The 26,844-nt window shown below is 28.9% G+C and overlaps 1 protein-coding gene across 6 annotated transcripts in view; it reads right to left on the reverse strand.

Moving 5' to 3' along the window:
* Mp (Multiplexin) overlaps positions 1-26,844 on the reverse strand; it is a 754,200-nt gene that overhangs the window by 51,050 nt on the left and 676,306 nt on the right. For all 6 annotated transcript variants that reach the window (XM_065503879.1, XM_065503878.1, XM_065503877.1 and 3 more), the window contains one exon: positions 13,981-14,160. In XM_065503879.1, the coding sequence (XP_065359951.1) occupies positions 13,981-14,160 (180 nt within the window). The remainder of the gene's footprint in view (positions 1-13,980; positions 14,161-26,844) is intronic.

Genomic DNA, 26,844 nt, shown 5'->3' on the forward strand with positions numbered 1-26,844 from the left:
TTGTTTTCATAGAAAGAAAAGTGTAGTATGTAGGGAGAAAAAAGTAGTCTTATTTGTCTGTATTTTGTTTAGAAATGTTTTTGCAGGAAAAACGAAATTTTTGACTTTTATCTTGCTATTTTATATGTAGCTTCTTCTTTTTTTTGGAGACAAATGGAAGAGGCTTTTAATAAAACTAAGTAAAAATGAAAACACACATGGTGTCAGGGTCGTGTCATATTTAGGACGTATGTGGAAAATTATTTAGGGAAGGGTGTAAGGGTAATCTTAAATATCTGCTGAAAGGAGAGTTTAATTAATTATGAATTTTACAGTAGTAGGGCAATTATCGAAATAAGAAATAAAGTAGGAGTTAAAATGGCAGTTATTCCGTAAAGCGTCCCCTTGGCCGTCGCACAGTGGTGCCTGTAGATCAAGTGAGGTTGCCAAAATCAAAAATTTCGTGTGAACTTAAAAAATATTGAATAAATCAATTTTACAGGAAATTGTGCAACGATTTAAAATAATTTTTGCTCTTTAAACTAAGTAAAAGAGCAAAAATATTTTTCTTTTAAAATTTCAATAATTTATATTTTTGAGTGATTTTCGGAAGTGGGCCTTATATGGGGGCTATGACCAATTATGGACCGATCAGCATAAAATTAGGTCGTGTGATTTATGTCTCTATGAAAGTTTACTATGTTGAATTTTGTGTGTTTACCAACATTTTTAAGCGATTTATGCACGTTAAAGTGATTTTCGGAAGCGGGTCTATGGGAGCTATGACTAATTATGGACCGATCGTAACAAAATTTGGCAACATGAATTCTGTATATATAAAACTTATTTGGAGCGCAATTTGTGGAGATATATTTATAAATTAAACATTTATGACCGATAAAGTCCAATTACGGAAGGACATTTGTATGGGGGCTAAGTGAAATAATGGATTGATTTCAGCCAGTTTCAATAGGCTGGGTTCTTGGGCCGTAATATGTACCAAATCTGATCGAATCTTCAAATTTGCGACCTGTACTCTGCACACAAGGTTTACATGGACAGACAGCCAGCCAGCCAGCCAACCAGACGGACGGACGGACGGACGGACATCGTTTAATCGACTCAGAAAGACTAATATTTTTGGGCGTTACAAACATCAGCACAAAAGCATAATATCCTCCCCACTATGGTGGTTTAGGGTATAAAAAAACTATAAATTTCTATATTTGCCATATTTTCAAAATAAGTTCTTTGATTATTCCTCCAACTGCTCGTCCTTGCTAGAGGTAAAATTTTGAAAAAGGACATGGTTACAAAAATAGAAAACGTAATAGATATACATTATTTTACGGATTATGAGTAATATTTTACAAAAAAAATTAAAAAACAATTTTAAATTTTTTCTGGAAATTTTACAAAAATTTTAGATTTTTTCTGGAATAATTTTAAATCATAAAAGCCTTTAAAATAAAATATGAAATCCCAAAAATTTTAAAAAAATATTTTATTTTACTTCCCATAAAATTTTTTTTCCACAAATTTCAACCATAAGTGGGCGGGTAAAAGGCGTAGAACCCTTTTCAAACACTCATTTTATACGTTTATCAATTATCTGTCATATGCCTTTTAAATTTGTTGATTATCTCGTTTGGTTCAAAAGTTATGATTTTTGCAACGAAAATACTCCACTTAGGTGCATTGTGGCTCGGCCTCCCTTATTGTTTTAAGCGCAAATTCAAAACTCTTCTTTAGCCATTGACAATTTTATTAAAATCTGTCTATTCGTTTAGAAGTTATAGGTTTAATTCCATTTTTTTCACTGTGCTTCATTAGGTAAAATTTTTGAGTCAATATTGTTAACAAGATGGTACTTTTTGCACTTTGGAAAGGGCAAAGCTAAATCCAATGGGAAGCTCTTCTTTTATTTTAGAAATTGGGGTTAGTTTGGCAACATTCCAGGAAATTCATCGGAACTTTGTAAAGTGCTGAAAATATTAGCTACTTGGCATAGTTATTGATACTATGTCGATCTTTCGATGCTTGGTTGCTTTTCAGTAATTTAGAATTATTTAAAAATAATTAAATTTCATTTTATTTTTTTTTCATGAATGACATGACTTAAGATTTTATTGCCCCTGAGAACAGTGAGAAGAGAGGTTTATGCGCCTATCGTACTTTTGCGAAACGAATGTTTATTGTGTGGATCTTGTTGAAATTTTGGATTTTTACTGTCACAGGAAGGTGTTTAAAATTTAGCATGAATTATTTATGTTGAGATCCGCTAAAACATCTTTAAAAGTATGAGCGCTAAATAATTACTTGTAAATAAATTAGCCAAAATATGGATATGTGAATGGTTAGCCAGCATCTAAACGAATGGGAGTTGAGGAACTATTATTATCGTTGATACTGTTAATCAATGACCAAAATCGTTCTTGACTTGAGGTTAATTCAAATTTGTTCATCCCCTGCTTTATTATGTTATCGGATATTTTCGGCAGGGCATTGAAAATTTAGAATGTTGATACTTTAAGGTATAAACTAACTTAACAATGAAAATGCTAAACTTAACCCCTTTTGGTCTCTGCTGTAAATTTGATATAACAAATTTGTTTACAACAACTTGTTATTACTCCAATCAAGAGCAATGACAGTGGTAGCTAAAAAATAAAAAAAACTAAAACAAACGCTATAGTCGCTTCAAATTAGCAGCACGCTACTGTCTTCAATAAACATATTTAGTAACAAATACAACATTCATATGTAATTTTGTAGTAAGTGAGTATATTTATGTAGGTATGTAAATATAAAACATATAAACTCGTATATATGAATGAATGTTTCCTTGACTCTCAAGAGACAAGCAGACAAATGGCCATACCGCACACACTAACAAACAAACACACATACATAAACTAGCAACAGCATGTCAAAAATACAAGAATAAATGTTGTAGATCTAGAAAAGAGAAAAAAAGACAAATTTGAGAAAAAGTTCAAACTTACTAAATGGGTGAATACTAGCAGGAAACTAAAGTAGAAACATTAGTGCTGCATGCCGGATGTGCCTTGTAAGCATTTCAGCCCACAGTACAACTAACTTACCAACACAGCTTTAACTTACAAATATATATCTACACTCAAATGTATAAGCTTAACACTTAACATACAAATATTTTCATTTCTCTTATTTTATCAAATACAGCTAAGAGTGTGTATATTTACATATATGTAAGTACATATAGATATATGTATGTATTTGAAAAATACTGCACACTAGGTCAAGCCCAAAATGTTTGAATGTATATATCTGTTTAACACATACATTCATAAATTGCCAAATTGTACCCTAGAAAATTCAAGTTGTTTTTTAAGCTCTGTTTTTTACTGCCATTGCTGCTGTTTTGTTCCTCCATCTCCTCCCGAGCTCTTCTCCAACAATGCTTCTTTATCTATTTCTATGGTATTCTCTAGTCTACTACATCACACGTACTTCTTTGTGTGCAATTATTTATATATGTTCAAAAGTATATGGCGGAGCAATGATGATGGTACTAAATAACAAACTAAAAAGTACCTTTTCAAGCTATTAATTTTTTGGGTTTTGAATTTGTGAATACTGCATTTTGTGCAAGTATTTATTTACATTTTATGGTATACTAGAGGATGGTACTTAAATCAAGCCAAAAAAAGTACTTTTTCAAGCTAATGAACAAATATTTCATTATCCCTTGATAAATTTTATTTGCTATAATTCATATATCATTTAAAGTTTTAAGAAATAATTCACTCAAATTATTTACAGTTAGGTCATAGCTGATTTAAGTCCCCATGGAAGGCCAAAACTAGATATTAATGGTGGGTGTACAATATGTAACACTCCTACTTGTTTTTGATTAATTGTTTTAAAGCATTTTATCACAACTTGTGTAAAATATTTGAAATATTTAGTGTTAAATGGTTTAGTTTAAAAATTGCTAAGAACTAGTATCTACTTCAGTTGTATCATTGTTATTGTGGTACTTTCAGCTTAGATAAGTACTTAAGTACCAATATGTTTTTCATCTCTATTGAAGAGCATGTACTATATATGTGTGTTTGCGTATATCAATGATAACTACAACAATAGAATTGTTGGCAAACTGTTTAAGGACATTTGAATAAAATCAAGATTTCCTTTAAGCAAATAACACTTAAGAAATTAAAATTTAACATTTGCTATTTAAATTGTTCATTCTTATAGCCCGCATACCAGCCAGATAAGTACACCAATTTTATTATACAGTTTGTTGCAGGCAGGATATTAATTGTTAGGCTAATTAAATAAATTTATTTAAAAATTTTAGCAGCTGATAATAGATAGGACTCTTCTGCTCCCACTTAATACAGCGAACTTCCTTATTGCCATTGATATTTGGATTTGGAGTAAATTCAGTTGTTTGGCCTGGCCGGGCTTCTTACATTTCTTTTTATCGTAATGGCTCCATTTATCATTCCAAGTAATGATTCAGTGAAAAAATTATTAGAATCACTTTCTGAGTCGATTAACGATGTCCGTCCGTCCGTCTGTCCATGTAAACCACAGGCAATGTACAGGTCGCAATTTTGAAGATATATCGATCAAATTTGGCACATATAATTGAAAATGGCTAAAATCAGTCCATTATTTCACCAAGCCCCCATACAAATGTCCTTCCGAAATTGGACTTTATCGGTCATAAATGTTTAATTTATATATATATCTCCACAAATTTCGCTCCAAATAAGTTTTATATATTCGAAATTCGTGTAACCAAATTTTGTTACGATCGGTCCATAATTAGTCATAGCTCCCATATAGACCCGCTTGCTAAAATCACTTTAAAGTGCATAAATCTCTTAAAAATGTTGTTCGACACACAAAATTCACCATAATTGACTTTCATATAGACATAAATCACATGCCTTAATTTCATGGTGATCGGTCCATAATTGGTCATAGCTCCCATATAAGGCCCACTTCCGAAAATCACTCACGAATATAAATTATTGAAATTTTAAAAGAAAAATGTTTTGCTCATTTACTTGGTGTAGGGTATTATATGGACGGGTTTGACCGACCATACTTTCTTACTTGTTTTTGGATGAATCCTGCTGCTTGCAAACATTTGGAAATTGCTACATGATTAACTCCCAATGATTTTGCAAGTTTTTGTTGAGTTTGACAATAATCTTTAGGTTCTTGGACTTCAAACTTTTTTGGCTGGCGATCTGAGTCTTCAGAGTAAAAATCACCACTTCATGTTGAAACCAATGGAACAGATTTACCGTAAGCTTTGGTGAGCAATCGCAGTACTTCCGCTTCATTTTTTTTAAATAAGCAAATTTGTTCAAAATTCGACATTTTCGTAGCAAACAAATCTTTGTTGTTTACACTATACTGTTCAATAACTGAGTGAGAATAAATGACAGATATATTCCCTTCAGAGTGATATCATTTTAAACGAATCTGTTAAAATGAAATGTCCTCGAAATACACCAAATTCAAAACGGTTCCCTCGCAAACCAATAATATGCTGAAACATTAAATATCTACGCGTAAATTAAATGATTTTTTTTAATTTTTAATTTCATTGAAAAATCGTTACTCGAAATTCGAAAACTCAAAGAAAATGTCCAACCACTAAAAATTACCCGATTATCCAAAATTTCAACATTGGGTTTTGGAGCACGCTATATCGAATCCTGTATCTATTACACAGGGCAACAAAATCGAAAACATTTTAGAGGCTGTTTAAACCTTTTGATAGATCGTAACAAAACTAAAACACATGTAAAATTTACATGTGAATAAATTTGAAAAGATTTTTACGATCGATATCTCATTTTGTTCTTACTACATGTAGCTTAGGGTGGCCCTTAATAAATGAAAGTTGGATTTTGGCCATTCTCACCCCCCAGAACATTAGTAAAAAAATCATGAACAAATGTTAGGTAAATCGGTCGGGGTTAAGACGTGCCGCAAGCCCTCTGAAGTTTTGAGATGCATTTACAAGGGGAAAAAATGCATTTTTTTCAGTTTTTGTAAAAATGTTGCCATTAAAAAAATACTTTTCCAATTTAATTTAAAATAAATTGGCAACTAGAACAAGTTAGGTAGGATCAAAATTAACATATTTTGATAAATATTAAAATAAAAGCTAATTTTTACTTAAAATATGTCCATACTTGTATATGAGTTTTTTTTTTTTAAATTTGTTAAATTTCATCAAAATCAACCCAAAAATATACAACATTTCATTTAAGGGTTAACGTTTTCCGATTTTAGTAAAAGTTTCAGGGTATATTTAGAATTATCCGGACTATAATATTCTGAATAAGTTTTGCTTAAAATTCATAACAGTAAGGAAATAGAGCTCATTCTCCAAACAATTGCCAAATAATTGTTTTTTCTCAAAAATTTCAAAATTTAAATCGCAGGTACGGAAAAACTATAAGAGATATTTTCATAATTTTTTCACATTTTTATTCCCTATTATATTCTTAATAAATCCCAATGAGATTCAAAAAATTCTGAAATTTGTTTAACAAAATTTTTGAAAATTTCAAAATGGAGTTTTGAAACTGCCGTTAAAAAAGTTTCATTTTTTTGGTCATACCTAAGAATAGGTTAACGGTATCCTACGAAGACAAAAACTCATATACAAGTAAATATGGACATATTTTAAGTAAAAATGAGCTTTTATTTTAATATTTATTATAATATGTTAATTTTGTTCCTACCCCTCTTGTTCTAGTTGCCTGAGACACGTTAATTGCCTGGCGATTTTTTAATAACATTAACATCTTTTGACCAATTTCTGGTTTTTATGTCTCATTAGAACGACAATTACGTACACATTTCAATTATTTTAACTTAAATTGCAAAAGTAATTTTTTAATCGCAAAATTGTTGCCGTTTTCGATTTTTCATGATTTTTTTAAACAAAAAAAAATTATATTTTCATGTAAAACATATATTTTTTGCTTAAAATTGCTTAAATAACACCGAAACTATAGAGCCGATTTAAACGCAATATATATGTGAAAATGTTTACATAGCACGGGGAAAATGTTTTCAGAATTCAGTCAATCGAAAGAAGAACATTAACTACTCAATTATATGTATATCAAACAAAAAACTAAAATGTTGTGAAAATGAGCGAATTCAGGTAATTGTGAATAAATACGAAAAGAAATGTTGCTATTACATGTCGCTTTGTAATAAAGCAATAAACTATAACAATTTCTGCAGTTTTCGATTTTTCGTGAGTTTTTTTATTCGTTATTTTCACGTAAAAAATATATTTTTTGCATAATTATTTTTTTAATATAACTCCGAAACTACTGAGCTGATTAAAACGCAATATATGAAAAGATTAAGGGTTATGTAAATCTTAACTTTTCTAACTTAAGTTTAATAAACCCTTTTGACTTATCATTAATTATGTGGAGAAATGTCTAACAAAATTTATAATTTTACTTAAAAATTTAAAAAAAATCTATCCATAGAATTGAAAAATTTTAACATTTTGGTACTTATCCAGCCATGATGCATCAAATCTATATAATGGTTAGTCAAACCTTTTTTTGTGCTGTTGACCTGTGTTATATATAATTTATGGGGTCGCAAATGAAAAATGTTGAAATTACAAACCAAGTGTGTTCAAAACTGAAGAGTGACTTAAATTATTCAAACCACTACTTTATTGTTATGATGATTATCTCAGAAGTTTTGGAGTATATCTACATATTAATGTATGATTTTTCTCAATTTTGTATGAATTTATATCTGACCACATTCATTCACTGGAAAATTCAAATGTAAATTTTATGACTTCTACGACAAATAAGTATTTTTTGACACTTTGCCAACAAAAACAAAACTATATTTATAAATTTGTCAACAATTTCAGATTTCCATCTACATATTTACATGGGTATATGTTTTGTTAAGAGAACTATGTAGAAACTAAGACATTTAAAATATTTATATTTGTAAATAATTTTTATATGTATTCACACACTTAAATAAAAGTAAGTTTAACATTTATACAATCATATAAATTTATATACCAAAAAACAATTTTGAAAATAAATGCAAATTTTGAATGTTGATCAAACTCGTAACCACATACAATATTCTAAGATTCTTTAGGTCTCCATGGAGCGATGTTAGGTGGCAGTAGTGTAAAAGAATTAAATCTTTTAGTAAGGAATTTGCAAAAAATTTAATACTATCAAAAAGCTTATAGAGAGTAAGTAGCAGAGAGAAGGAGAGAAATTAAAAAAAAAACATTTGAACGTTTCAGCAAAATTATACGAAGTGTTGGGTCAAAGCCTGGGGTCAAAACTGTCAATCTTGATGTATTTTATAATTTTAAACATTTTTAGTGTAGAGGTCTAACTTTGCTGTCTTGAACAAATTTGACCCCACATATAAAAGGGTTAAAAATGTCCGAGAAAATAAGCAAAGAAAAAATCTGAAATTTGTGAACAAAAACAAAATTTCCTCGCAATTCTCCAATTTCAGTTAAGATTTGCATTTATTGGAATCGAAAGCAATTTTATTTTAAATTTTTAAAAAAAAAAATTGAAAATTTAGAAATTCGGAATTTTTAATTGAAATTTTATTTACTTTATAGATATTAAGATTAAAAATCATTTTATAAAAAATGTAATTTAAATACTATCTTCATAAGTTTGGCTTCCTTTTTAAAAACAGTTTGGGAATACCTTATTTGAATTGTTTTGCATAAATGTGTGTTACTTGTGTCATATAGAAATTCCCAAAAATAATTTATTTATAAGTTTCTATATGTGTAGTATTTGTTTTTGTCTTTATATACAAAAAAAAAGTACCTTAATATATCTGAGTGTGTATATAGAAAAGTTTTTATGTAAGTATTTCAAAGAATTTTAAACATTTGCATAATTAAATGCAATTGAATTTAAAGAAGACAAGAAGTCATCAAGCAACAAAAATGGCACAGCAAAAAGACAGAAAAGTTAAAGACACATTAAGTAAAGTTGAGAACATTCGTATGAAATACTTGTTAAAATGAGCAACTAACAATGAAAGTATTTTGAAATAAAAAGTTTTTTTTTTCATTTTCAATTTGTATATCTAAAATTTTATGCTTAAATGTAAATTTTTGTATTTATATACATTTATGTATGTATAAATTTATTTACTGGCACACATACTAAAAATTAATTAAACCTTAGAAGGAATACAAAAAGTTTTTATATGAGAGCGTTAGTAAAAAAGGTCCCATTTTGAAAAAAAGTCAGCAAAGTTTTCGATTTTGCAAAAAAAGGTTAAAAACTGCATGTTTTGAGTTGCAAAACATTTATTTTGTTAGATATCCAACTCGCATTCGACTAAGCGACCAAATAGATCTTCAAGGAAAATATCTCAGCTTTCTTTTGAGCAAAAAGTGCCCATTTTGAAAAAAAGTCAAAAAAGTTTTTGATTTCGGAAGACAAATTTTAAATTTTTTTTCTAAACATTGAAGAAATAGCTATCTAAACTATTTGGGACACATTTTGCTTAGAACAATAGGTAATAAGTTACATGGATGAGAAAAAAAACCTGCTTGCCCACTCTAACCCAGAGAGTTATCGAATTTATGCCAATCAGAAGACATCGATTTCAAAAGTTGGTTCACTTGACATGAAATCCCCTATATATTTAATGTCATGTTCAAATTTTTATTTTATTTATTTTTATTTATTAATAGCAAATTAAATTTACATATTAATATTAGAAATTAGGAACTGATTAAGTAAGGACGAAGGCCTCAGTACTTCGTCCTTACTTAATCATAAATTATTGTCATGTTCAAATATTTCCATAAACAAATTTAAATTTGTAAATTTTCGAAATATTTATTTAATTTATTTTAATAACATAAATGTTTGAGAAATTTTGAAACTATTTTTACATCTTTTATATTGACTAAACAGTTGCCTATTTAACCAATTTGATTTTCTTAAGAATTCCACTTCCGACATCTGTTATTCCAAAAAATATGCTAGTTTAATTCTATGCTCCAGATAGATTATTTAGAACTTTATGATTCTTACAATCAAAATAAAATCAAGACTTTTTTTACGAAAACTTATTATGTGATAGTGCACTAAATAATTTTTTAATTTTGAGCTAGTTTTTGTTATAAAAATTTACAAATCATGTTTGCTTATTTATAGCTTTTTCTTTCATTAAGTATTCTTCAAGTTACAAACGACCCTTCGACTGGTCTTGGGGTTAAACGACACTTTTACGGTTATTAAATTCTTGTATGCAAATTTCATGTTTTCTATTGTTCGTCTCATTTTAGTTGTGTATTTAAAACTTTTGTTTCTTTCATCTATTTGTGGCATATAATTGAAATTTGTTTTATTTTATTTCTATACTAAATATGACTTTTAAAGGTAAATTAAATAAAAGTTGGCATTTATTATAAATGTAGATTTAAAAGCATTTATTGTAGATTTTTATACATAAATGCACAAAAATTTTATGGAATTCAATTAGGTATATTTTTTTTTTGGAGTTTTAATTGTTTAGCATACATTTAAAGAATAAGAAATAAGTTATAAGCATTGACCGAAAAAAGTAAAGAAATAAAAAAAAGATAAATAATAAAATATAGGTTAAGTTTTGAAATTTTTCTAGAATGTATTTGCCTTAAATTTATAATATATCTAATATAATTTATTTGATCGAGATAAAGCTAAACTACTAAGATAGAGGTCAAGCCTCGTGCACAGTTTTGATTCTTCCCCACTGTGCCATGGTTAAGCCAAGCCGCCGAGTCGATAAATATTCGGACATTGTGACAATATGACATGATATGAGACCTTGTGAATCAATCTAATATGAATAAATTAGGTTTTGATAACTGAGTTAGGTCTTTGACAGGATAGTTGCCTATCTATGGGTAATATTATGAAATAATTTATTTTAACAAATTATATGGTAATATAATGACTGTTACTTATGTTTTTCCAATCTCCTCCAAATTATAATTATTTTTAATTTTCATTGTTATTACATTCCAGCTATTTAATATAAATTTCACATTTCGCTTACAAAATAAATCTTCCATTTAACATTCATTGTCCAATTTTTAATTGTTAATCTAATAAAAAGGTTCCCAACACAAACATATTTTTTGCTTTATAGCCAAATACAACTCATACTTATGTATATGAGACTGCTAAGGATAAACTGCGAAATGACCTTACAATCCCCTACCTCATCAGGGAGAGTCTTTTAAAAGGACAAAAGGTCTATTGAGTCATGGTAGCAGAATAACAATATAATATTGGTGGTATCTACCATTTAAATTGTGGACAAATGCACAAATAAAATGTATGCGTACGTACAATCTTTAATACCTACCAAATTGATGGCCACTTAAATTTTATGTATACAAAGCGGTGGGGCACAAATTGTATTAAAAGTACCCCAAGTTAAAATAAAAAAAAATAAAAGCATTGTAAAATAAAAAAAATATATATAAGAAAATAACAATTGAAACAATGAATTTTATCTTGTTTGTGGTTTAAGCCACACAAAAATACAAAAGGAATATATAATAATAATAATGATAAAAAAAATGAATTGGAATTCTTACAATTGTGGTATTTTTTCTAAGGAAAATATTTCAAAGGTCACACAGTGGTTAAGGAAGGGATGATTTGGTGATTTATTGGAAGACTGTAAGTGTAAACTGTAATTAAATTTAAATCATGTGGTCAATATATATGTACCTTCCCTATAGAGAAGGGAATTAACAGCCTAAAACAAAAAACTAAAATTTTGTGAAAATGAGCGAATTCACTTAATTGTGAATAAATTCGAAACAAATCAATCGATATTTATGGCCAATATTTAATTTTATTCCTATTACATCTGGCTTTGCGATAAAGTAATAATTCTGAAAAATATTTGACGTTTTCGATTTTTCATGATTTTTTTAAAACAAAAAAATTTACTATTTTCACATAAAAAAAATATATTTTGCCTCAATTTGTTATTATAACTCCGAAGCTACTGAGCCGATTTAAACGCTATATACATGTGAAAATTTATACATTGCATGTGGAAAATGTTTTTAAAATTAAATCAATCGAAAGAAGAACATTAACTACTTAATTTTACGTATATCAAACAAAAACCTCAAATTTTGCGAAAATGAGCGAATTAACTTAATTGTGACTAAATTCTAAAAAAATCAATCCATATTTATTATCGATATCTCGTTTTGTTCCTATTACATTTGGCTTTGCGTCGAAGTAATAATTCTGAAAAATTTTTGCATTTTTCTATTTTTAATGATTTTTTAAAAACAAAAAAAAATTCTATTTCCATATAAAAAATATATTTTTTGCTTCAATTTGTTATTATAACTCCGAAACTACTGATCCGATTGAAACGGAATATATATGTCAAAATTTGTACTTAGCATGGGGAAAATGTTTTCAAAATTCAATAAATCGAAAGAAGAACATTAACTATTCAATTTTATGTCTATCACACAAAAAACTAAAATTTTGCGAAAATGAGCGAATTCACTTAATTGTGAATAAATTCTAAAAAAAATCAATAGATTTTTATGACCGATATCTCATTTAGTTCCTATTACATGTGGCTTTGCAATGAAGTAATAAATCTGAAAAATTTTTGCCGCTTTCGATTTTTCATGATTTTTTTAAAACAAAAATATTTGCTATTTTCGAGTAAAAAAAATATTTTTTGCCTCAATTTGTTATTATAACTCCGAAACTACTGAGCCGATTTAAACGCAATATATATCTAAAAATTTGTACACAGCATGGGGAACTTTTTTTAAGATTCAGTTGATCGAAAGAAGAAGATTAACTACTCAATTTTACGTATATCAAACAAAAAACTAAAATGTTGTGAAAATGAGCGAATTCACTTAATTGTAAATAAATTCGAAAAGAATTAATTAATTTTTATGATCGATATCTCATTTTATTCCTATTACATGTGGCTTTGCGAAAAGGTAATAAATGTGTACAATTTTTGTCGTTTTCGATTTTTCATGATTTTTTAATACAAAAAAAATTTGCTATTTTTACGAAACTAATGAGCCGATTAAAATGCAATATATAAACGGATTAAAGGCTATGCAAATTTAAATTTTGCTATGTTTATATTAATAATTTCGATCTAACCCTTTTTGAGTTGTTATTAATTATGTGGAGAAACTTGAAAAATCATAAAAGATCATCACACGAGATGAATTTCACAACTAATTGCAAAAAGGCCCACTTAAAACGCAATGATCTGAAAACTTGTACGAATTAAAGAGCCAAATATAAGAATTCTAAATAAAATTTAAAAACAACACCCTACTGAACTTCAACACCACTGTGCAACAAGTGACCATAGAAAATAATTTTGGAAAGGGCAGCTCTTATTCAGTTGTTACTTGTTATGGCTTAAAGTTGTTGTAATTGTTCAAAATCCTGTTGTTCTTGTTGTTATTATATGTATTGTATTGTTTAAGGAACGTAATTACATGGCTTAATGTTAAATAACAACATTCCATAGTAGCAACAAAACACAAAACTGAAAAATAAAATATTACTACAACCATGAAGAACAAATAAACAAGTGAAACCTCCAGCTCCCCAAAACAAACTTTCTTTTATAAATTTCTGCACGAGAAATGTTGGCTTAGGTAAGGGATGACTATGGCTGGGCATTGGTTTCACTTTGTTGGTCATAATAATGATGCTGAATGCTTGCTGCTGATTACAAGCAAATGCTCGTATTATGGCAAACAAATTTATAGATGAACAAGAATTTAACAAATATTTTAAAAAATTATAAAACCTAGTAGAAATATAAAACAAGCAAGATTTAGAACTGCTACAAACTTAATATTATATGAGGGTATTTTTTTTGTTTATATTTTTTATTTTCTTTTAATATTAGACTTACCACATTGGATCCGTTAAAACACTTTTACCACTGAAACTATAAATGCGTGGCGCTTGTGAAAAGAAACCACCTTGTCCATTAAATATGCCCTTCCATGAGTTGAACAGAACATCACCTCTGGTATTCACGACTGGTAGATCGCGGTCTGCGACACGTACAATTGAATCAAGATTTTGTACTCTGCAAATGAAAAACAATTACATTATTAAAGAATGTTGCTTCTTCTGTATATGTTTTAAATAAAATTTGTAATTTATGTTAAGAAAATATGTTCTTTGTTATTTCGGAAGAAATTAAAGACGTCAGAGAATTTGTTAATTAATATTTAATTATATTTTATATGTATTGTATAGACCTTATAGGAGGGGTCATTATTTGCTAATAAAATTAAAAACCTTTAGGTATTTTCATTAGATTGTATGAATATTTTATAAAATACATTAATTACAAATAAACTTAATAATGTACAGATGTTATGTTATTTCGCTTGGGTGTTAGATGTATATAAACGAGTACAAACAAGTAAGGACTTTATCAGTTAACTGATTATACCTATTTTATTTCTATTTCATAGAACAATTCGAACAACCTATGAGTCCCATTTTAAGGTAGAAAAGTCGACTTCACGATGTGCATTAGAGTGACCACAAACGAATATGTTGTGGAAGTTCCCAACTAAAATTATAGGATCTTTAATAGAGATGAATTACATCCCGGGGGCCATATAGGCCCTTCCAAGCCATTAAGTTCATTGCCAACATTGGGCATGAAGTTCACAAAACCTACAGTGTTTATTCTCAACATTACCTAAAATATATTGGTGATACCTTAAACCGCAGTGTCCGGTAAATAATCCAGTATGTATTGTCGAGTCACCCTTTACGAGAGATAGCAACAATGACAACACCAGACCTTACTTACTATGATGATAAGGCTCTATGATCAGCCTGACTATTCGACATAATAATGATATTTCCTTAATAGCGTTCTTAAAGGATGGCGTTAATCTGCGCCTAAAATATTGATGGCAATGACCCATATTGAAATTCACAGTTTATTAAAATTATTGTCCTGAGTTCAGAATTTGGTAAGCTGAATCAAGGTATAAAAAGGTAACTTTTTGAGGTTTTTATGATTTCTATACACTTCACCATGAGTGGCAATGATGTTTGTCATTCCGTTTCTAATTTCTACATTTTTCATTTGCGACCCTATAAAGTATATATATTCTGGATCGTTATAGATTGCGAAGTCGATATAGACATGTCCGTCTGTATGTTGAAATCAACTTTCCGTAGCCTTCAAATAATTTACAAATATGATTGTTATATAAATATATCGGGAATTAAAATCGAGAAAATCGGCCCACAAATGGCTGAGATATAAGGAAAAAAAACGTGACAACCTCAATTTTTTGCCTATTGCTGATTTACATATACCTTGATTATGGACAATATGGATATCTAATGATAGATATTTCAAAGTCCATTGCAACGATGTATATAAGGCTATAGTAATTTGGACTTACAATGGGTCAAAATCGAGAAAATTATTTATAAATACCCGAATTTTTTTTTAAATCAAAAAATTTTTTTCGCCAATAAATTTAAAAAATTTTGTAAAAAAAGGTTTTTAAAAAAAAATTTTTTTTTAAGAATTTGAAAATTTTTTTTTAAATTTTTTAATTTTGAAAAATTTTTAAAAGTGTATTTTAAAGTATAATTTGGCGAAGGATATATAAGATTCGGCTCGGAAATAGCTCTCTTACTAGTTTTTTTTATATTTCTCGCAGAGGAAAGATATTGTTACGAAATTGCACTATCGATTTGAATTTAACAGTCAGTAACGACTACAATGTTGATAGCACGCAGTTATTAGCATTGTTTTTAAGTATGGCAACATTAACTGTTTAAGATGCTAACATTAACATTGAAGCAGCTAAAAGCTCTAGAATTCGAATATTCTAGTTTTGTCCGTTAAGATCATTCATAAATAGTGGCAGAGGTTTCAGTTGGTAGTCAGTTTATAGGCGCTGTCAGAGTTTACATTATAAAGTGTAATTTATGTGTGTGTATTACTGTGAATTATAATCGTGTATTAGTATAAAAACACTAACTGCCTGTTCCACGATGTCAAAAGAAAACTGAGTCCAAAAATTGTGTATGAAAAACAGTCAGTATTTAAAATTCTTTCGAATAGTTTGCATAAAAACTTATTCGAATAATTTTTCTTTTGACATCGTGAAACAAACCTTAAGTGACTATTTAAACCATTGTTGTGTTTATTTGAATAAATAAAAAGTTGTTACAATTTTAAACCACTAAACTGCTTTTATTTGAAATCAACTGTATCCGGTTTATTTAAAGAAGATAAACCACCGTTTGTAAAAGGTAAAAACGTAACAATATGAAATATGCGTATCATGTGAATGGCCTTTTAAAGGTACCATGTAACAACAAAAATATTAGACAAATTGTAATTTGCTAAAGTTATCAAATCCCTGTTTTCAGCGGAATCAAGAGAATTAACATTCTCATTAACATATAATGCGAGGATTGGTCAATAAGTCCACGACTTTTTTAATTTTTCGGCTCTTAACTGAAATGGCAACACTGCTTTCTGTCAACAAGCAGCTGTCAGTTGCCTCCTGTCAAAATTTGAACAAGCTATAACATTTAGTTTGTGTTTGACAGCCATTGATAGCAGGCTGTCTCGTGACTTGAGAAGAAATTGGAAAAAGTGAATTTCGTCTGCTCATTATGCATTACTTTTTCCGAAAAAAATCAATTACTCAAACCATCAATTTCAATGGTAAAAGTGTGGTTTACTGAATTTCGTTGTGGCCGTCTAAGCACGGAAGATGCCGAACGTTCTGAACTCCCAGTTGAGTTGAAACAATTGACAAAATCACATTATGGTGTTGGCCGATCGGAAATTGAAAATGCGAGAGATTGTGGTAGTGCTTTCAAGTCTTGGGTATGATAAAGCTTTCAAAACGGTAGTATCCATCATAAATAAGACTAATGCTTCCGCCCTATTAACCGGATTTAGCCCTGTTTCCAATCCTGAATAAATATCTCGGCGCAAAGAGATTTGACTCCAACGATGAAATCATCTTACAAAAACCCTATTTTGAAGACCTCGACAAATTTTATTTTTTGAAAATGATGAACAAATTGGAGAAACTTTGGAAAAAGTACATAAAACTCCAAAAACCTGTGTTTCATTTAAAAGGGAACGGATTATTCTTTTTAATATATTCTGGTGGAAGATGTAGTGGTCAAAAGAGAGTCCAACGTGATTGCCATAAACTCATAATTATTTACTACAATCATATATAAGATCGTTACAATCATGTGAAAGGCAACTTAAACATATTATGGTTAAAAGACTTGCAAAATTGTTGAAATGGCTATGGTAAATATGTACAACTATATTTTTTCTCTGGGACATATTTATTTAGCCACAATAAGCTGTTTTAGCTTAATTTTAAAGAATACTTTGTTTTGTTCTTCTTAATTTAATCTTATAAATAAGTATTCGTATTCATTTTAAAAACCACAAATTCCCGCTACTTGCTCTAATTTCTAATGTGCTCCAGATAAAAATGATGGATATAGAACAGAAAAACCAAAGAAATTTAAAATAATAAAAGTACTTACTAAAAAAATAAGAAAAGAAGAAAGAAAACATAAGTTTTATCTCAACTCATTATTGCTCAAAGACTAACGCAATGACAATACTACCAAAAGCATGTAGTTTTTCTATAAAATAAGCAGCTTTCCCGCTTTCCCAATTCCTACACAGTTTTTCCAGCAGACAAACACCACTTAAAACTTGATGATATCGCGTACTACAGATTACAGGGAATAAAAGAAATGTTTTTTTTCTGATACCAGCCAAGAACATAGGTTTTTTTTTCTAAATGAGTCTTTTCATTTTAATGGTTTCTTTTGGAGGTGGTAAAAAATAAATTGCTAGAAATTGTTTTAAATTTCTATGTTTAACTTTCTTTGTTTTTCGCTTTATTTTATGTTTGCTATGCTTCCTTCATAAATTGTTTGCTGTCCTTTTGAGTCCTTTTAGGTAGAGGGGTGGAGTGAAATGAAATGAAATGGTGTTAGTTAATGTTGTTGTCATTGTTTTAAATTGTATGGTAAACATTACTTGTAAAACATTGTGATTATGGCTGTCATTGTTTTTATTTTTTTTTTCTGTTTGAAAATAACAGTTGTCGTTGGCTTTTAAATTTGTTAGAAAAAAAAATATAATATTACCAACAAAATAATAACAGTCAACCTGGGATTATACGTTTTATGTGATGGTTTTTAATTTCAATATTCTTCAATTGTAGTTGCTGACAACCTAAAAAGTTTCTCAAACAAATGGTAGATATTAAATCAAAAATTATAAATTATTTGCAGATTTGAGTATCTTTAGAAAAAGTAAGGACAAGTTTATTAAAATAATACGCCATCTAAGGATTAAAATACTTGAGTTGTTGTAATAAATTGTAATTGAAAAAGTAAATAGAAATATTTTATTTTTTGTTTGCCAAGTGTTTGTTTCCTTAAGCCATTCAATGGTATTAAGTTTATGTTGGAATTATAAAGATTTGTTTTTGTTAAAGAAATTTAATTAAAATTTGTAATAGACTCAAATCAAAGAATAACAATACGGTTACACAGCAAAACATGGTTAACAAATTACTTAAGGTAGTCCACATTGTTCAAATAATTGACAAAAGATACACATAATTTTCAGATTATACAAATTGATTATACATATTTGGTACAGTTATTTATTGAAATTTAAGAAAAATGCAATTTTTTCATAAAAAGTTAGAACAATTTATTATAACAATCGCATTTTTCTCCAGAAATTGATCTGAAATTTATAAAAATAGCAAACTTGAAGCTGTAACTGTCTAAAATATATAAATACTTTAACTCACTATTTATATAGAAACTGAAATAACTAAAGCCATTCAAATAAATTCTTTTCTAGAGGCACTGATCTTAATTTCATAAAATATATGGAATATAAACAAACAAGAACTACGACATGGGGCGCACACTTATGGCCCCAAATAAGGAAACTTTCGGTATATGAAAAAATAAAAATTATGCCTAATTTTTCTTCTTGATCCGTATTAGATATAGAAAAATATAAGATTGGGAAAGATATTTTCACACTGATTTTTTTATTTTTTTTGAAAAAAAATTTTTTTGTTATACAATTTTTTTCAGTAATAAATTTAAAAACCAGACATTTTTATAAAAATTACAAAAAAAAATTTTAAAAAAAAGATTAAAAAAATATTAAAAATTTTTTTTTAATATTAAAAAACTTTATTTTAAAGTCTAATCATAATCGGCCCAATAGAAATTCCAAATATTGAAAAATTTTACCTTTGACCTTTGAGATTTAAGGTTTAACTTAAACTTTCAGAGTTTCTTTAGATTTATATGGACTATGGTGCTGTGGCTTAATTGGTTAGCGCGTTTGATCATTAAGCATGATATGGAATTTGTGGCCTGGGTTCGATTCCCAGCCGCTGCCAATCAAAAACATCAGTTTATAATAATTATTAGTTTACTAATAACTAATATTTATCACAGCGCACACCTTCGGTGGTATAACACTAAAACGCCACCGAAGTAAAATAATTAAATAAAGGTTGTTGGCTTAAATAAGGCGCCATCTCACCACCAGAGGTGCTGCAACCTGCACTAATTACAAACATAACGCGCAATTGCACAGTTGTCAATTAAAAAGTTTTTCTCCTCCTTTCACCACCTTTTCCTTTACACTCTATCCCTTTCCAAAGAAAGTAACACATTTAATATAGGTATATTAATTGCCTGAGTGTTACTTCTCTTTAAAAAAAAAAAAAAAAATAACAGTAAGGAAATTGACCTCATTCGCCAAAATATGGCCAAAAATTAAGTTTTCTCAAAAATAACAAAATTTAAATCGCAGGTACGGAAAAACTATAGGAGGTATTGCCATACTTTTATCATAATTTTATTCCCTATTATATTCTCAATAAATTTCAATGTGATGATAAAAAAAATTCTGAAATTTGTTTAACAAAATTTTTAAAAATTTAAAATTGAATTTCTTAGGTCATCTCTGCGAATAGGTTAACGATATTCTACGAAGACAAAAACTCATATACAAGTAAATATTTTAAGTAAAAATTAGCTTATATTTTAATATTTCTCAAAATATGTTAATTTCTTGTTCTAGTGGCCTGAGACCCATTAATGGCCTGGAGAATTATTAATAACTTTAACATTTTTTAACCAATTTTTGTTTGTCATTCCGTTTGTAATTTCTACATTTTTCATTTCCGACCCTATAAAGTATATATATTCTGGATCCTTATAGATAGCGGAGTCGATTAAGCCATGTCCGTCCGTCCGTCTGTCTGTCTGTCTGTTGAAATCAATTTTCTGAAGACCCCAGATATCTTCGGGATCCAAATCTTCTATAATTCTGCCAGACATACTTTCGAGAAGTTTACTATTTAAAATCAGCAAAAACGGTCCACAAATGGCTGAGATATGAGGGAAAAACCAGAACAAGCTCGATTTTTGACCTATATCTGGATTACAAAGCCATTAACATAGACAATATAGATATCTAATGATAGATATTTCAAAGACATTTGCAACGAAGTATATAAGACCATAATAAGTTGGACCTACAATGGGTCAAAATCGGAAAAATATTTTTTAACCCGAATTTTTTTTTCAGCTAAAAAAAAATTTTTTAAAATTTAAAAAAAAAATATTGAAAATAACAATTCAAAAAATAAATTTTCCAAAAAATTTATTTTTGTTTACCTAAAAATATTTAAAATTTTTATTTTGAAGTATAATTTGGTGAAGGGTATATAAGATATAGCACTCTTACTTGTTTATATCTCATTAGAACAAACATTACGTACACACTTCTATTCTTTTAAATTAAATCGTGTGTGAGTTTATATGGGAAATATGAACAATTATGGACGCATCACCATGAAATTTGGTCGTGTGATTTATGTCTATATGAAAGTTATTTATGTTGAATTTTTTTGTGTATACCAACATTTTTAACAGATTTATGCACGTTGAAGTGATTTTCTGAAGCGGGTCTATATGGGAGTTATGACAAATTATGGACCGATCGTAACAAAATTTGGTGACATGAATTTTGTATATATAAAACTTATTTGGAGCAGAATTTGTGTAGATACATATACAAATTAAACATTTATGACCGATAAAGGCCAATTTCGGGAGGACATTTGTATGGGGGCTAGGTGAAAAAATGGACCGATTTCAGCCAGTTTAAATAAGCTTCGTCTTTGGGCCGAAACAATTATATGTACCAAATTTTATAGAAATGTCTTCAAAATTGTGACCTGTACTCTGTATACAATGTTTACATGGACAGTCAACCAGCCAGACGGACGGACGGACATCGTTTAATCGAATCAGAAAGTGATTCTAAGTCGATCGGTATACCTTAAGGTGGGTGTTAGACTATATTTTTGGGCTTTACACACATCTGCAAAAACGCATTATACCCTCCCACTATGGTGGTGTAGGGTATAACATTCAGATTCAAATTCATTTCATATTACATGCTAATTGAGGGCATAGTTTTCACTGCCAATTTAGCCTAAAACATAATAATTAAATTAAAATATGAAATACAGTCAGTTTAATCTATTATTTTTGACATTAAATGTTGTTTTTTCTCGTTCCAAATCATTTTGAAAAAGATTGTTTTTTTCAGTTATATGTGTTAATCTCTTTTTTGGCGAGCACTGACTTACATTTTATTATTCTTAGTAGTTCAATGGTAGGCTTAAAGAAAACCTGCCATATTTCTAAATATGTTTGCTGGCTTTTAAAGTTTCAAAATATATTTTCTAAAGACTATGAATATTTAAAGATAAACATAAATTCAATAGAACTGATACTTAATACAAAAATAAAATTCAATGAACTGAAATATACATTTCATAAATTTCTGTGAAATTAAACCAAACTTTTGCTAAATATATAATTCCCCAAAAATGTCTTTCTAAAACTATCTCTTCTAAGTTCAAAGTTACAATAAACAAAATTGTCAAAAAAAACAGCTTGAAAACAAATATGTATGTAGGTTTATTTATTTTTGAAAAAAATTATTCACTAAATATTAAGCACAAAACAAATAAATAAAACAAAAATTTATGAAGCATTTAGAGAGAAATTCAATGCCATTATACAATTAGCAAATAAATTAATAAAATGAAAAAAATAATACACAAAAGAGACTCCTATAAAAATCATTTAAATGGTACTTTTCTATATAAATAATTTATGTGAGGACTTTAGAGTACATAAAAAATAAATAAAAAATAAAACCAAATATGTATTTCTGTTTGTTTGTGTACAACAAACAAATAAAAAAGGAGAGTAATTTCAATAAATTAAAATGCCATTCATTAAAAAACATTCATCTTTCAAAGTAATGGCCAATTTAAATGCCACCACATTTATTATTTTCCAAAAATTGTATGTATAATAATGATAAGCTTATAAATATTGTATGTATGTGGTTGTTACAGGGAGAGTAGGGGAAGTATAGCTACCTAAAAGCAAACGATTTTTTTCCCCTGAAGCTTAAGTTGGCTACAAATGGGAATTAAAAGCAAATGACACTCTCTCCAGCTTATTCATATTTAATTAAATGCCTGAGCTTACCTTCCTGTGCTAGACACACGAAACGAAAACATAAATCTTCCAAAAGGTGTTCTTAACATTTAAGCAGTCAAGCATAGAAGAAAAAATATTTAATGTACACATTTTTCTTAAAAAAAAATAAAATAATACCAAGAAAAACAAACAAAATATTTTTTATTTCCCTCATGTTACTAAGGTTAGGGGGCAAGCTGAAAAAAAACTGAATGCTAAAACAATTTTTCTTAAAACCACAAGAAAAGCAAAAAATTGTAACATTTTAGAAATACACCAATTTCAGTTGTTGTAACATGAACAGAAAAAAGTTAAATAAAATAAAATAATAAACGAAGCAAACCAACGAATTTATTTAAATGGCATTTAAAATAAATTTTTCTTTATATTTATTGTACAATATAATTTTTTGTGTTCTCTTCTTCAAATAAACTAAGTACGTGGCAACAGCAGACCAACGGAGCTAAGACTTTCCTTATCATGTCTTGATCAAATTAAAATAATTTTATATTTAAGCACCTGTTATTATGCTCTACAAGTAAAATAGCGGTTGTGTTTGAGTATGTCTTTTCTTTTTATTCCTACACAACTTCTGGTCCTGGTCCTGTTTTTTCATCCACTTCATCTTTTCAGCTTTTTGTTTACTTTTTTTTTACCTAAGCTAGCAACAAAAACTACATACAAAACAGCTGCAAACAAAAAAAATCTTTAGTTCTAAAGGTTTGTAAACATTTATATGAACTATTGGCTGGGGGAAATAAGACTGTCGATTAATGCTGGAAGAGGTCTAAATAATAAGTTCTAAATAATGGGGCGTAAGGTTTCGATTGAAATAAGATATAGATGGAAAATATGAAAATGAAAATGAAACATCTCCTTATCAACCCTGATGCGAACGAGATCTACAATGTGTCAATTAGGGTATACATTCGAGTAATGATTCGATTAATCGAACAATTTCTCATGAATAATTATTCGAAGAATTTAAAAATTACAATTTTCGAATAATTTTATGAAGAATAATAGAACAATTTTATGAAGAATAATCGAATAAAACGATTAAAAATATTTATTTTGATTTATCATAATTTTTTAAATTTTCATAATTCAGAATTAAATAAAAAATAAGTAATAATGTCATCTATTGTAACTCGTTATGATCACAACGACTCGATTTGACACAATTCACGGTTTGCGTTCATAACTTTTCCATACAATTTTCAGTAGAACCAAAACCAACAAAATAAAAATAAATGGTTTTGTGTCATCATAAATTGTATGGTCCGACGACGAAATGGGAAACCCGGCTTTAGAATTTTAGAAAGATATTTTAAGAAACCCATCTTAAGAATTTTAGAACAATTATTATGTTTATGACTTAAAAATGGTGGATTTTTTTCTTCAAATTTTTAGCTTTTATTTTGAAACATTTGTACAATAACAATTTATCCAATGTATTGGGCATTATTAGCTATGACCATTTCCAATCTTTTTGGTAACATATGGATTCCGCGCCAAAAGAACTGCTCATCTTTTGAAGCCAAGAACGAATCAAGCCAATTTCGGATACTCTGTTCTGAACTGAAGAGCGTCCCAGAGAGAGCGTTCAACATCGATCGAAACAAATAGTAGCCAGGCGGGGAAATACTTGGCCTGAACTATAAAGCGGATAAGGCAAAAATTCCCAACGACTTCTTTCTAAATAGCTTTTAACATGTATTTTAAGATGTGGCCTAGCGTTGTCAAGCTAGAATATTACAGTTTCATATCTGGCCGCGTTTTTCGGTCAATGATCGCTGAAAACGAATCAGATGCATGCGGTGTAGGTTCCATGTGATGGTATGGCGAGATCTATGCAGCTCGTAATATATAGGATCTTTTTAGTCCCACCAAATACAGGAAATTACCTTAGTGCCATGGATTTTTCTTTGGGGTTCATTTGGCTCGTTGGTCGAGCTTCACATACGATCTGTTACACTTCGACTTATCGTAATGGATCCATTTTTCATTGCAATTAATGATGCGGTGCAAAAACGATTTTCTTTTATAGAGTTCAAGCATCATTTGGCACATGCAAAATCGTCTCTCAAAGTCCATCAGATTCAATTCGCATGTTAACCAATTTCCCTGGTTTTGGATGAAACGCAAACGTTTTGAAATTGCTGATTGGCTCACAATAATTTTTCAAGCTCTTGTTTTGTTTGACAACAAACTTCTTGGAGTAATGCCTCCAATGATCTTTGTATTCCGGATCAAAATCACCACTGCATAAGCCATCTCTCCCGCGTTGAAATCCTTGGAATACATTTATTATATGCTTTGGTGAGCAATCGTTTTGCTTCAGCGGCACTTTTTTTAAAATTAAGGAAGTAAAGCAAAACTTCCTGCATATAACACTTTGTTGGTACAAAGTTCTACATTTTCGAAGCATAAAAAAACTTTGTATGACACATAAGTTATTAGAAAACAATTAAGAGAGCTATATTCGGCAAATTATACTTAGAAATACAAATTTTAAATACTTTTATTTTCTTAATTATTTTTCCAAAATTTTTTTTTTAATTTTTTAAAATTTTGTTTAATTTTATTAATGAAAAAAATGTTTCACAAAAAATATTTTTTGGTGAAAAAAAACGGTAAAAAAATATTTGGGTAAAAAAATATTTGTTCCGATTGTGACCAATTGTAGGTCCAACGTACTACAGCCTTATATACATCGTTACAATGGACTTTGAAATTCTATCGTTATATATCCAGATATAGATAAAAAATAGTACAAAAATCGATGTTGTAACCGTTTTTTCTTTATATCTCAGCCATTTGTGGGCCGGTTTTCTCGATTTTAAATAGCAAGCGAGCCGGAAGAATTCCCGATATATTGTTATATCAATCATGTTTGTAAGTTATTTGTGGGCTACGGAAAGTTGATTTCAACATACAGACAGACATGGCTATATTGACTTCGCTATCTATAACGATCCAAAATGTTGGGACGCAAAAAAAAATACAAATTACAAACGGAATGACAAACTTATAGTTAATTTTTGTATGACTAGAAGAACCAATGTTTGAAATTTTATAATAATTGGATTAATATTTCGAACAAAATTGGTTTACTCCCTTTTGGGACTTTTTATCCCTTTTAAAAGGGATATTGAGAGGATACAAAGTATAGAAAAATAAAATTTAGAATCATAGCACGAGCTCATCATATGTCTATATTAGTTTATAGCATGGACTGCCAAAACTAAAACTGTCATTGTATTGGTGAGAGAGCTACCCAGCAAACATAATGTCAAACACTTAAAATAAGAACAAAATAAAGAGTGTTTAGATTCAGAATTTTTGCCAGATATAACCAATTTATTAAATGAATGTAATTTAAATTATAAGAAAATAAAAGAATAATATACATTATACGGCCGAAAGTCTCTCAAATTTTTTATTTATTTCTGACTTTGTTGTTTTGTGTTCAATTGTAATTGAAACGCATGTGTTTGCTATGCTTCGTACAAAAACCAACCAGCAACAATTCTTAATGAATTTCTGAAAACATGAGACATTTGTTATGCTCTTTTAAAGAGAATAAGAATATGTGTGTTGTTCGTCTGCACAATTGTGCTATGAAATGGCAATCCCTTGTTTATAGCCAAATATATTTTATGAAAAAAGTACCAAAAACAAATACAATTTTTAACCCCTAAGTACCAAGCTCTTATTTGGTATTTTTTGAGAATAAAGAAAGGGATTTAAAATGTATTTCTATGTTTAATGGTTCAAAAGATATATAGGGTTCTACAAAAGTACCAAAATAAATTGTTTATCAATTTTATCGCCCTAAATTTCGAGAAAGTACCCAACAACTGTCCACTTTTTTTATAACGATGAATATGCATTTTGAATTTAGTTTGTATCTGTATTAGTTCAGAAGATATGTGTTTACAGCATTTTTACCACCCAATTTTTCGAATTTCCAAAACTCTCTTCTTGGTGGATCTACATAGGGAGAAGGCAATGTATAGTCTACTTTTTACATCTTTACCTTTTGGTGTTTGGGCTTTGGTTGGATGATTTTCATTAACATTACTCTCTTACAGTGGTGGCCACCAATTTAAGACAAATACTT

Source organism: Calliphora vicina, chromosome 3, assembly GCF_958450345.1.
Source record: "Calliphora vicina chromosome 3, idCalVici1.1, whole genome shotgun sequence".
Lineage (NCBI taxonomy): Eukaryota > Metazoa > Arthropoda > Insecta > Diptera > Calliphoridae > Calliphora > Calliphora vicina.